This window comes from Pygocentrus nattereri, chromosome 5 (assembly GCF_015220715.1).
Source record: "Pygocentrus nattereri isolate fPygNat1 chromosome 5, fPygNat1.pri, whole genome shotgun sequence".
Lineage (NCBI taxonomy): Eukaryota > Metazoa > Chordata > Actinopteri > Characiformes > Serrasalmidae > Pygocentrus > Pygocentrus nattereri.
In genome coordinates, this window is record NC_051215.1 from 11863111 (window position 1) to 11877758 (window position 14648).

Consider the following 14648-nt stretch of genomic DNA (forward strand, 5'->3'; position numbering starts at 1 on the left):
TGTGTATGTAAAGGCCTCCATTCTAGAGAGAGGAAAATGCCAACGGCGATTAAATGCAGCCATGTAAATCTAAACACTTGGACTAATTAAAAAAAAAATGCTGAGCACATGTTAATGTTCACAAGGCGACCACAAGGAGATGCAATTTCCCTCCCAGGCAAAGAAGCCTGAGTACATGCAAGGACAGACGCACACTCACGTACTCTCAAACGCCTCAGCTCAGATAAAATATGAGTGGTTCTAGTCTGTTTTCCGCTCACTAGTCAGCATGCCAGATGCTGAGTAAGAGCTGGAATGCTAAAGCAGGATTTAGAGCTTGATTAGTGCAGGGATGCACCTGAAGTTTGCAGAGTTTAAGTCCATCTCCCTGTGCTGGATAGAATGATAATGTGCTTAATGCAGTGTTTCTCCACTCCTCCACCCTCTGCACTGCATAGTTTTTCTGCTCTGACACACCTGATTCCTTCAGTCAGGACCAGGTTACACACAGTATTATGCAAAATCAGAGACTACCCTTCATTTATTTAATTACCCGTCAAAATGACCGTGACGTACAAGTTATTCATTATTGAGGAGGAGTTTCTGAGGAGATTAGATAGAAGATACACCTCTTACATAAAGTAATGGTCAATGTGGGGAAAAACAAGGATTAAAAATAATAAATGATAAAGAGAAAATGGGACTCCTAACAACCCTGCAAGACCTGTTAGACCACCAGAACTGTCACCCTCAGATAAAAAATACTTAAAGTAGTCAGTTTTCATCTGTCATCTTTCACTTTTGATAAGAAAAAAGTCTGTCCATCCTTCCAATGGGAGAGGACAACTCAATACTATGAGTCTGAAAGTGTGTAGCTGTTCAAAAGCTATTACTGAGAAAAGAAAATAGATAAAAAAGAAGACAATTAGCAATTCAAACAAAAAAAAAACAGCTGGTGTTCTCAGAGTAGTCGGCCCCAGAGCTTGACATCAATGCATGTGTTTGGGATTTCTTGGATCATGAGTAGCAGAAAATGCAACCAACTTCTGAGACTGAACTTTGTAGGTGTGGAAAAATATCCCCGCAGATTTCTTTGAAAAATTAGAAATTAAGTCTCCTGTATAGGAATAATAATGAATTAAAATCTAAAAAATTCTGTTAAATGTTCTGTTGAATTATTGATAATTATCCCTAATCAATATTACCAATATTGCACTCCCCTGCTGTCCAGTTCTGGAGTCTAGTGGACATCATCGTAGGCCAGAGGATGAGAGGTGCTTTCCTGATGCCTATTGCAGTGGACAGAGGTGCTGGGGATGGCCACTGAGTGGCACACCCGCCTCACACTGCTGGAGTCCAGCTAAGACCTTTTCCCTCCCAAATCCCCTTCCAATTTCCTCAAGATAGGATTTGTCCAGATCAATTTGGTAATGCATTTTTCATTTGGAAATTTAATTACAGCCGTCTCTCCTCGCTCTCCTCTCATATCGCTGATTGTTATGGTATCACCTGCTTGAAGGGATTAGCGGCCAAATGTATCAGCGGGTCACAGGTGAGTCTGATGCTTGACTAATTCTAATCTCTCTCTGTGAATGGCCAGTGGAGTGGAACCCCTCATGTCGGTGGCGGATGCTTCCTTAAGCTTGTCTTCTTGGCGTAATCGGCCGTTGGCTGCTGTGGCGTATTGAACAGGAAAGTGTTGGCGCTGTTTGCCAGTGTGTTACAGGCTAACTTAACCAATGAGAGACCTAGCCAGCTGCTCATTCCTGAAACAGGGCCAAAGGGAATACTGGCTTTAACAGACTGTTGCTGTGGCAGCAGACGGATGCCGGTGTACAGGTCACAAATTTGTAAAGTGATGAGTTAACAGCTTGATAGAGTTGTGGTTTTGATACCAGCGTAATAATAAGTGTAGTAAGTGGCCAGTTTTACAAACACCTGCCTTGCTGGTGTACAGTTAGAGACTGTAGCACATCTGTTGATGCACAGCTTGTATTAGTCATCCTGAAGCTCTTCATCAGTGTTCAATTTCTGACCACAGAGCTGCTCTCAGCTAGATATGTTTTGAGCAGTGGATCACTCTAAACTGGGTAAAAGCCTCAACAACATCGCTGTGTCTGATATACTACTATGTCAGTGTCAATGCTCTTTGAAAGTGGTCCATCACCTACATAATATCTGGTCAATAGTCCTCCCATGGTGGAGGAGAGCTGATAATTGTGAAGCAACAGATCCGCTCTCGTCTGCAGTTGTACACCTATGTAGTGGACCATTAGGTAGGAGTTTCTAATAAAGTGGACAGCCAATTTATATCATTTGGTATTTTTATTTCCAAATTTTTCAGATGAATAGTGTCTTTGTGTTAAAGGGACACTCTGGAGAGATTAGGAAAAACCCCTTCTGATAATGTATCTTGAAGGTGTGAGGAACCTTTGAAAAGCAGCTTCAGGTTGGGTTTCTGTGGGCCTGTTGTTTTGAAATGTGTTTTCAAAGCTAGCTTCTAGCTTCCTTGCAATAATGCCTTCAACTGTTGCCAGCTGTCAAAAAATAAACCCACAAAAAGCCATGCAAGTGCATGCGTGCAGTGGTTTTCTCTCACCTTCAAGATATATCATCAAAAGGGGTTTTTCTAGTCTGACCTTTTAAAGTGTTTATTTGATGATAAGATTCACATTAATGCTAGATTAGTTGTATTTATTAGCCTATCAATGTCTTGGCTTACTATTAGGATGGGTTGACATCACAGGGATTACCAGTGGCAGAGCCGTTTTTGAGGCACCTGGCCTCTTCCCATTTCCCCCATTATATCAAAGACATGACTGCAAAATGCCAGGTGAGTGGAGCTGAATGGCTAAAAATGTTAAAACAAGTTAAAATAGTTTCTAATCATTTACACAGAACTTTTCTTTAATTTTAGAAAGTAGGATGTATTCCATTAAAAAAGCCTGATTTACCTGAACTTTCCTTTTTTCTACAGCTAACAGGTTTTGCCAGGATGCTAGCGTTATTGCTGCTGAGTGCTAATTGGTCAGCATTACTGCTACTAAGTGCTGATTAGTTGGTATAGCTATAGCTATAGCTATAATAGCTATAATATAGTTCTAATGCTTTATGCTGTTCTGTGTTCAGGAAATGCATGTATTCTTTTACATTAAAAATGTTTAAGCATTCATAAACCATGATTTTGCTCAAATGCTCCATCTTAACCCATTAATTTTTCGGGAGCACCCTCTAGTGTTTCTCTATAATCCAATCATAGTCAGATCATAATGCAATTATCTGCTTATTCAAATGGTTGTGTAAACAGACTTAGACCCCAGTCTAGAAATCTCATTAAGAATTCCGATAAAGAGAGTTGGATTTTAACTCAGTAATTGGATTTCTTAGCACATGCAGCTCTTACTCTGATTTCTTTCAGATTTCTCAGTCTATGTATGCATGAAACAGATCATAAATAAGCAAGGAGCTTTGCGGTGAGATGCAGCAAAACACTTTTAGAGCGTTATTGAAACCAATTATGTGCCGGATGAAATGAAGGATTTAAATATTCTTCATCTACTAGATGATGTATGTTCATACTTTCAGGTAAAATGGCATGTTTAAAAAAATAGAGGTGGCATGAAGTTCGAGTTTATGTCACGTCATGTCTACTTCTGTGAGTTTATTCGCTGGTTGCCAAGCCGAAATATGATTACTGTCTGATTCATGTAGACCTGGAGTTTCCCATTATCCGATTACTCAAGTGCGTTGAAATGTACTGATTAGGTAACTGACAAAATCTGGTATTCATCAGATGGTTAAGGGCATGTAAACGCACTCATTGATGAATGAAAACTTGAAAATGGGATGCAATTGTAAATTCTGTCAAACTGAAGAGACTGAGGTACGCAGTGCTGCAGCAAGTCAAACATTATATTAAACTCTAGGTTTGGCCCTGAATGCTCCATTTAAAAAGCCCACTGTTGCAAACACATTACTCTCTTTTCTCTCTCCCTCCTTCCCTCTCTCTCCCTCTTTCTCTTTTACTTTAGCTTCCTGAAGATTGCTGTATTTGATGAACTATAAATCACCTCACTACCGTTTCCTACTCGTCTTGAAAGGCTTTTGAAAACATTAGCTGTCCAAAGCAGCCACTTTTTCCCCTCGGGACACAGAAATGCATTTGTTTTGATCTTATCATTGCTTCCTGAGCGTCTAATACACTATTCATGAATTTTACAACAACAAACAAAAAATAAGCTCTATTTTGTATATGTGTGGTTTTGGTATGTTTACCAAGAACAAAATGGCCTCGATTTGTTTTTCTTTTGACAAGACGTTACAGGTGTAATTATTTCCTCCTCTGTTCTGTATTGTCGCCCTGCTTCATTATGTATATAAAGGCAGTTCAGAGCTGTCAGAGCGAATCTGCTGTCCCTCTGCTCCCATATGTTTTCTGACTGTCCATAAATCTGAAGTACCAAATTAATGACAGCTATATAAATGACTGCAGGCAGGCTATATAGCACAGTGACTGATAGTTCTGTCTGAAGGCACAGCTGTTGATTTTTATACAACAAATTTAGTCTGTCTTAAATCTGATGGAGCAGGTGTCAGAACAGCTGTCAGAGTATGCTGGGCTTGTGATTTCTCCCAGTTCTTTTCATCTAGGTCTATGAGAAGTTGCCTTGGATCTGTAAATATTACTGGGTTTTTTCTTTTACCCTTAGAAGTCTGGAGTTATTGTCTTATTGCTACTTAAATTGCATTATATAGTCATTTATAACTACACTGCTCAAAAAAATAAAGGGAACACTCTAATAACACATCCTAGATCTGAATGAATGAAATATTCTCATTGAATACTTTGTTCTGTACAAAGTTGAATGTGCTGACAACAAAATCACACAAAAATCATCAATGGAAATCAAATTTATTAACCAATGGAGGCCTGGATTTGGAGTCACACACAAAATTAAAGTGGAAAAACACACGACAGGCTGATCCAACTTTGATGTGATGTCCTTAAAACAAGTCAAAATGAGGCTCAGTATTGTGTGTGGCCTCCACGTGCCTGTATGACCTCCCTACAACGCCTGGGCATGCTCCTGATGAGGTGGCGGATGGTCTCCTGAGGGATCTCCTCCCAGACCTGGACTAAAGCATCTGCCAACTCCTGGACAGTCTGTGGTGCAATGGGTCTGGGGAACGGGCGTGCCAGTCCATAGCTTCAATGCCTTCATCTTGCAGGAACTGCTAACACACTCCAGCCACATGAGGTCTAGCATTGTCCTGCATTAGGAGGAACCCAGGGCCAACCTCACCAGCATATGGTCTCACAAGGGGTCTGAGGATCTCATCTCGGTACCTAATGGCAGTCAGGCTACCTCTGGCGAGCACATGGAGGGCTGTGCGACCCTCCAAAGAAATGCCACCCCACACCATTACTGACCCACTGCCAAACCATCATGCTGAAGGATGTTGCAGGCAGCAGATCACTCTCCATGGCATCTCCAGACTCTGTCACGTCTGTCACATGTGCTCAGTGTGATCCTGCTTTCATCTGTGAAGAGCACAGGGCACCAGTGGCGAATTTGCCAATCCTGGTGTTCTCTGGCAAATGCCAAGCGTCCTGCATGGTGTTGGACTGTGAGCACAGCCCCCATCTGTGGACGTCGGGCCCTCATACCATCCTCATGGAGTCGGTTTCTAACCGTTTGTGCAGACACATGCACATTTGTGGCCCTCCTACGGCCTCCTCCATGTCTCCTGTTGTACTGGCCTGGCCCTTCTTGCCACAGCTCGCATTGATGTGCCATCCTGGATGAGCTGCACTACCTGAGCCACTTGTGTGGGTTGTAGAGTCCGTCTCATGCTACCACAAGTGTGAAAGCACCACCAACAATCAAAAGTGACCAAAACATCAGCTAGAAAGCAGAAAGGTACTGAGAAGTGGTCTGTGGTCCCCACCTGCAGAACCACTCCTTTATTGAGTGTGTCTTGCTAATTGCCAATAATTTCCACCTCTTGTCTATTCCATTTGCACAACAGCAAGTGAAATTGATTGTCAATCAGTGTTGCTTCCTAAGTGGACAGTTTGATTTCACAGAAGTTTGATTTACTTGGAGTTATATTGTGTTGTTTAAGTATTCCCTTTATTTTTTTGAGCAGTGTATATGTAAGTTGTTGTGGTAACACTTTCTATGAATGTCACCTTTGTAAGCATCAATAAACACATTCATAACATCTTATAATGCATTTAAAAGGCATAATAAACATGGTTGTAAATATTCACAAAAATGCATCATGTGTTATAATCATGCTTATTACGCATTATGAATTGTTAACATAATGCATTATAAGTACTGTTCATAACAAATTATAAGAGCTCATAAGTTGTATTTGTCTGCTCTAGGTAAAGTGAGGTGGACTATACTAAAGCCTCCTCCAGTGTTAAGATTGAGGTCTCAAGTTGAAATATTTACTGAAGAAATTACTGAAACACTAAAACATACACAGTAAAGCATATTACAGGCTTCAGATGTCAGAGTTTAAATTAGTGCTGCCATCAGTGTTTTACCCAATGTGGGAAAGTCAATGTACACCACCGTTAGCTTGGCACTAACTTAACACTGCATATTCAGTAGAATGCAAGCAGAAATTAGCATCACTGTACAGTAGTGTAGTGATGTTACAGAGTGCTTGACATTAGAACCAGTGAGGGAACAAATGTCAATGTCAGCACTCTACTATCTAACCTCTCCATCTCCTGGCCTTCACTCCACAGTAACTTTATGCTCAGAGTGATGTCAGAGGGGGTTCAGCTGAGGGGCTCATGGGTACTTGGATTACTGTGATGTAAAGTAATAAAATACTGGAAATCTCAGGAAATAAGTAAACTTTGTATTTGTCTTTATGCTCTGGAAGCTGGGACTGACTTCTTTGGCACTGACAGTATAACATGTTATTAACACAATTCATCATGCATTATATTAACAATTCATAATGTACACTAAACATGACTATAAAGTGTAATTCAGTATAATTCATTTTTCTAAATATTTCTAACCATGTTTATAATGCCTTATGAATGAATTATAACATGTTATAAATGTGTTTATAGATGCTTACAAAAATGACATTCATACTAAGTCTTACCATAGGTTCTTTATTTATGCAGTAACTTTTTGTCCAATTCAAGTCATAATAAAAATTCACTTCTTTGACTTACAAGCACTAATGGGGTGTGGATGGAAAGTTGAGAATATACACGTTTCATACAATTTCTCCTCTTGCGTCAGTGAGTTATGAGTGAGAAATAATTTTAAAAAACATAAGGGGATGCCTTGCTGTATACACTGTGGGGGATCTGTGCAGTAGCGATGTAGAATAAATGAGTTCTTCAGTACCGGTTCTATTAATTGTCAGAGCAGATACGAGAGACTCTCTCACGCACACACATATACACACACTTCCACTTCTTGGTTTGCTCTGAAGTGTGTGAACACATGCAGTAAAGCTCCACCACTGACTACAGTGTTGACCTTAACTCACACAGTGCCATCCCTTCAACCTTGTGTGTGTATGTATTGACCTGTCCAGGGTGTTTCCTGCCTTCTGCCTGATGAATGCTGGGATAGGCTCCAGCCTCCTCTGTAAACCAGAAGGATAGATGTTTTGCATGTAAAGGCCTCTGTATTTCATGTGACATATTACATATATATTACCTACATATGCATATGGGTCATATTATTATCAATATGTGTCATATTATTACCAGTCATTATCGGTACTTTTATATATACACACCGATCAGGCATAACATTGTCTTTGTTTCTATGCTCATCGTCCACTTTATCAGCTCCACTTACTACACAGGTGCACTTTGTAGTTCTACAATTACAGACTGTAGTCCTTTGACCCGGTTCTTCAGTGGTCAGGACATCCATAGGACCCACACAGAGTAGGTATTATTTAGGTGTTGGATTACCCTCAGCACTGTGACCCTGACATGCTGATGTCGTTTTAGCGTGTATTGCGCTGGTACGAGTTCATCAGACACAGCAGTGCTGCTGGAGTTTTTGGGCGCTCCACTGTCACTGCTGGACTGTGGTCCTGTGACCACTGATGAAGGACCAGAGGATGACCAACACAAAGTGTGCAGCAGCAGATGAGCTACTGTCTCTGACTTTACATCTACAAGGTGGACCCACAAGGTAGGAGTGTCTAATAGAGTGGATAGTGAGTAGACACACAGGCACACACAGCAGATCTGTCAAATAATGATGACTGGGGTCGTAACAATATGTACGACACATATGAGATATATATAAACTCCTGAAAGACAAATTTGTGTAATAGCAATTGCGTATATATGTGTCTACACTCCAGCTTCCTGTTGCATAAAGTTTTATCTCTAAACCGAAGTCATATCTCAGATTTTCCCCCTTACGAGCTACACCTTTGCTTTCAGGCAGTGCAATGTGAGAACTGTTGGTTGTTAGTCATTACAGTGTTTTGTGGCGGTTGCGGCTGTTCCACAACAATGTCTTTCTTCTTCTTCTGAATACTTGTGACTACTGTGAGTCAGTTTGCCCTTATCTCTGTGTGTGTTTGTTTCTGACAGTGTGAAATAGCGAGTAAATAAGCCTTTGATCAACATAAACTCCTGTACGAAGTTACTACATGCGCCGCTATCAGACGCTGGGAACGTTTTGCAGTTTTAGTTTCCATTCTGCAGTCGAGTTGCTGCAGATGTGTGTCTCAGCTGGCGCTTGCAAAGAGCGCGTTGAGGCTGACAAAAGGGAAGTTCTGCAGGGTGGAGAGAAAAGATAACAGCTGATAAATGCTCGCTCATGCTGACCTTTGACCTCTGGGGACCACATAGGCGCTTATGCAAAGCTGCAGAGTGGCATCCGCAACAGTGGCTTAGTTAGAAGCGCGCTGTGGTCAGAGTTTTGCCACACTGCTCAGTTCGCTGTCTATTTGTGAAGAGCTCGTTCTACTAGGCGTCTTTTTATTTAGAAAGACATTCGACTGCATGTTAGAATTTTATTTGACTGCTGTCCACGGCACTGGCCCTGTCGGCTGGCCAGAACCTTTAGGACCAGTCCTGAAGTCCTGCAGACATGGACATGCACCAGGAATGTGTCAGATTGGCACCATAAAATGACAGTGTAGCTACTTGCTGAGTTATGTCACCATCTCTTTAGCCAAACTCTGGAGACAGGGCGAGAGACATAGAGCTATAGAGGGAGAGAGGGCGATTATGACCTGCACTCGGTATTGCTGTGTCTGCAGGAGGAGAGTGAAGGATGAGGTAAGAACCAGTGGCTGCTTGCATAAAACATCTTAAGTATTCATCTTAAGTTAAATGTTTGTGGGATACATTTAAAGCTGAGTTTAAATTTAAATTTTGCAGCTTACAAAATGTGATATGCTTCAGATTAAGATTAGGCTTAAGCTATGAAACCTTTTTTTCTTTTCTCTTAAAGTTAAAAGGACCATTTAAGGCTAAAATTTTTTGGGTCCTAACCTTACATTTTTTCTTGTATTTGATCTTTTTATGACAGTTTTTAAGGCTGATACATGTAAATAGCCTCTGTTCTGATTGGTTGTCTTGTGCTGTGCTGCATTCCAAAAGATGTCTTGGCTGAAACCTCTTCATTGACAAAGCTAAACTGCTTTAGGCTGAATAGGCAGATATACACTGTATGGCCAAAAGTATGTGGACACCCTCCTGATTACTGAGTTCAGATGTTGAAGCCACGATAATTGCTAAAAGGTGTATAAAATGAAGCATGTTCCCTTGGAATCTTCATAGACAAACTCTGTGAGAATGGCAGAATGAGTTATACTGCAGAGCAGAAAGTCATAGGATGTCACCTTTGCCACAAGTCAGTATGTGAAATATCTGCCTTGCTAGATCCACCATGGTCAGCTGTGAGTGCTATTGGTGTGAAAGTGAAGCACCTCAGAGCAACAACAGCTCAGCTTTAAAGCAGTCGACTATGCCAGACACATAGAGCAGGAGTTATGAATAGTTATAGTAGTAATAATCATTATTGTTACTATTGTTGATGTTGTTGTTGTTGTCATTAAACCAGGTTTAAACAACTTCTGTTTAAAAGACACCTTGGGAGAGATGCTGTTAAATGCTTTGCGGTGTCCTGAAACATTCGGGATAGAATACAATGCTTTTTTTAAGGTGCATTTTTGCCTATACATATTCCAAATAATGTTTTAGTCTAAACAGAATGCTGTCTAGCTGTGAAATGTCCTAAAAGCAGACCATTTAACAGTGTATAGATTCAGTGCCCAGGTTTTGAGGTGATTTATCCTCTGTCCCTGTACTTGTGCTTTAAGGGGCAAATACATTAAATAAACTCTTTGTCCTGATTACTTCTCATATTAAGTGCATTTAGACCCAATAATCGGATTCTAATTAGAATTCTGTTGTTGTCTGATTATTCAACTGGTCATGTAAACAGCACATTCTCTCACGATCTCTTAGATCTGAAAGTAAAAGGTCTAGAAATCCGGTTAAGAAAATTTGATAAAGGAAGCTGGATTTTATCCATCCATCCATCCATCCATCCATCCATTTTCTAAGCCGCTTCTTCGTCAGGGTCGCGGGGGGTGCTGGAGCCTATCCCAGCAGTCATCGGGCGTACTATACATAACTATGTATACATAACACTATACATAACTATGTATGTCAGCATTCTTAAGACGACATTGTATTAATATCAGGTGAAATATGCCTGGAAACCACCCCCTCTTCCCTCCATGGCATAGATCAGATGATTGATGCAATTATGTATAGTGTTTTAAATGTGTTTAGTGCTGTAAATATGTTCAATGTTTATTCATATTATGTCAGTACAATGTCATTTATTTCATAAAACATCTTATGTCAGGTTGCGAGAACCGACATAAGCACTTAATAAATGTTCAAGTAGTGCTTCATAAACACATTATTCAGTGCTTATGAATGTCTTATGAAGCCCTTATGTAGGTAGTCTTCAAATAAAGTGTTACCAATGCTTCTAAATCAGGGGTGCCCAATCCTAGTACTGGAAATCTACCACCTTCCAGAGTTTAGCGCCAACCCTGAGCTAAAACACCTGGTCAAGGTAATGAAAACCTTCAGGAGCCTATGAATATTGGAGCCAAGTGTGTGTTACCTGTGTACTCTCCAGGGTGGAAGATCTCCACGATTAGGCTTGAGGACCCCTGGTCTAGATTTGAGTTCAGTTTAAATGGGTCAATTTTTCACCCTTCTTTCTCCCTGCCCCACTTGGGTCTCCTGTCACACCTAGCTCCACCCCCTCGTTATCCTGTTCACCTGTGTCGTGTTTCTATGCTCACTAATTGTCAAGTGATTCTTGTTTGTGTTTCTTGGTCTGTCCTTAGGATTGTTTACTCAGTAGCCCTAGTTTCTTGTTTTTCTTCATGTTTGTTAGCACTCCTCAGGGTTTATGGTCTAGGCTTCCCTTTTGTTGTATTCGTACTTTCTCTGGTTTCATTTCTTTCTTCTCAGCTTCCATGTTGAGATTGGCCAGTGTTGTCACAACACACAGTGTGAGATCTATTTCATAGCGATGCTGCAATAGGTTGCAATATCAGTATTGCTGTGATATTGATTAGCAACCAATATATTGTTCAGCCTTATTCAGCAGAAGAAGGTGGAGGAGTGGTGAACAGAAGGCTGTGCAGTTTCAAGACATGCATAAACAGGCTGAGGAATGCATCAGAGGCTGAGCAACTCCGGCACACACCTCCAGTTCCTCAGTGGAGTCAAAGTGAAGCCTTTGTTTGTTGGATATTGTATCGTGCCTGGTTGTGGATCTAGTCATGTGAGTGTTCTTGCTTTATACCTACGACTACATGTGGCTGTAAATTGCAGTTGTTGCACATTTCCATTAGAATACTATGGCAGATCCTACACTGAGTTATTCAGAGTGAAAGCGCTAGTCTGTTTGCTTACAGTCAGTCAGTGATGTTGACGTTTGTGTTTGCTGAGTCAGGGGTTTGTGTGAAACATATGAATTGTGCATATCTCCGTACAGTCTTAAAAATTACGGTACCTTCTAGGAGTCATGGAATGGTTATTATCAGCCCTCCTTCTGAAGATCTTCTTTCCAGTAGAGTTTAGTTTCAGCCTGCATCCAACAAGCTGCTTGGCCCCTTTACCTTACACTTATGCATCTGATACAGCCAGTCAAGGCTTTCTGAAGTAGGTATTTAGCTGAAGCAAGTGTGGCTGATTGTGGTTAGATCTAAACTTTGCAGGAAGCTGAATTTCCTGGACCACGTTTGGTGACCACTACCATAGAAGAACCACATTTAGTTCCTATTTCAACAGAAGTTTCTTTGAAAAACTCTTTAGGGAACCGAAAGTGGATCTTCTGCAGCATCTCTCCAAAGAATTCTCTTTATCATCCTTATTTAACAGTCTAAGGCTGCCTTTATCTAGCATTGATGCTATGTTTGAGAAAGCAGCTAATAAAAGATTCAGGACATAAAAGTAAGATATATATAAAAGCAAAGGAAGAAAATAGAATGTCTTTCTTTTACATTCCACTGATTTTCCAAAATGACTGCATCATTAAATAGTTAAGATGTAAGCAAAGTCCTTTGGAGAGGTCTGATTTGAAATGCTTTGTTGAAAAGCATCTAAAATCCTTTCTTAATCAGAAAGTTATGATATGAAGTGGTTATGAATTCGCTACCTGATGTCTGAGACATTGTTTTGAGAAGGATTTGGTTTAGAACTTCTGGTATTTTAACCCCATTCATGGTGGAAAGGCACATGCAGGGCAATTTTCTGCAAAATGGAAATTAAAATAAAACTCATATTTCACATTTACCACTATTTAATCACCAGCATTATACAAACTATACAACAAATATACAAACGCTGTGCAAAATGTAAATACAAACAAAAAGCACTGATGTGCAGATCATTTAAACTCTATATTTCTTTGAAAATAGTATTAAGACAACAGAGCAAATTTTGAAACTGAGAAATTTTACTTGAAATTGAAAAATATTTCCTATTTTGAATTTGATGCCAACAACATGTTCCAAAAAAGTTGGGATGGGGCAACGCAGGTAAAGTTGTGTAATACTAAAAAAAATACCTGGTGGTTAAATGGCACCAGGTCAGTAACATAAATAGGTGTAAAAAGAACATCCCAGAGAGGCTGAATATTTCAGAAGTAAAGATGGGGAGGGGTTTACCACTATGTGAAAGACTGCATGAGCAAATAAGGCAGCAATTCAAGAGTAACATATATCTACATAAAATAGCACCAAAAATTCACTTTTCATCATTTATGGTACATGAGAACATTAAAAGATTCAGAGCATTTGGAGAAATCTCTGTATGCAAGGGACAAGGTAAAAAACCAACATATATTAACAGTGATCTTTGTGCCCTCAGGTGGCACTGCATTAAAAACAGACATGATTCTGTAGTGGAAATCACTGCATGGGTTCAGGAACACTTCTAAAAACCACTGTCTATGAAAACAGTTTATCACTGCATCCACAAATGCAAGTTAAAAACACAAAGAAGAAACCATATATAAGCAGGATCCTGACATGCCACCACCTTCTCTAGGCCCAAGCTCATTTAAAATGGACTGAGGAGAAGTGGAGAAAACTGAGGGGAAGTGGAAATGTGTCCTGTGGTCTGACAAAATTATCCTTTTAAATTATTTTTGGAATTCTCGGACACTGTGTCTTCCAGGCTAAAGACCACTCAGCTTGTTATCAGTGAACAGTTCAAAATACAGTATTCATAAGGGAAAAGGGGACATTAGTGCACATGGCATGGGTGACATGCACATCTGTGAAGGTATCATTAATGTTGAATGATATATACATGTTTTGGCAACATATGCTGCCATCTAGATGACGTCTTTTTCACATTCTGCACGTATTACAACTGCATTGCTCCGTATTAAGAGAGTCTGGGTGCCTGTCTGCAGTTCACCACTGAAAACATTTGGCTCATTATGAATTTAAAAATATGACAAAGGAGACCTTGAACTGTTGAGCAGCTGAAATCCAGTATCAACCAAGAATAGGAAAACATTTCACTTTCAAAACTACAGCACTTGATCTCCTCAGTTCCCAAACACAAAAGAGAGTTGTTAAAAGAAGTGATAAACTCAGTGGTAAACATGCCCCATCCCAACCTTGGAATGTGTTGCTGGCATCAAACTGGGCATATATATATATATATATATATATATATATATGTATATAATCTTCTCAGTTTTAACATTTGATATGTTGTCTGTCGTATTTTTCTGCAAAATTATGGCATTGCATGTTATTTTTCTTTTTCTTTCTATTATTTTTATTCTGTACAGCATCCCAATGTTTTTAGAAATGGGGTTTTATATGAACACTTAGAAGACACATGCTTTTTATAGTAAATGAAATGATTGAATTTTCTGTGTAGACATTGTGACCCCTGGTTCCTATCACCACCACTGTAAAATATACAGTCAGTAAGTTTCTCTACAGTAAATCATTTCACATCAGATTAATCCAAATAACTTCGTTTACATCTTAACCATTTAATTATGCTGCCATAATCAGTGGAATTTATTTGATAGAGTTTATGGAAGACATTCTTTTTTCTTTTTTTCTGGTCTATATACACATGTTAATGT

The 14648-nt window shown here is 39.8% G+C and overlaps 1 protein-coding gene across 7 annotated transcripts in view; it reads left to right on the forward strand.

Annotated features, from left to right (window-relative positions):
- The window catches only part of inpp4b (inositol polyphosphate-4-phosphatase type II B), a 578351-nt gene that overhangs the window by 298744 nt on the left and 264959 nt on the right, over positions 1-14648 (forward strand). The window contains exon 1 of one of the 7 annotated variants that reach the window (XM_017717654.2): positions 8947-9277. The exons of the other annotated variants lie outside the window; for them this stretch is intronic. Coding sequence (XP_017573143.1) covers positions 9227-9277 — 51 coding nt within the window. The 5' untranslated portion in view covers positions 8947-9226. Of the gene's footprint in view, positions 1-8946; positions 9278-14648 lie in introns of those variants that run through there. 7 annotated transcript variants of the gene reach the window in all.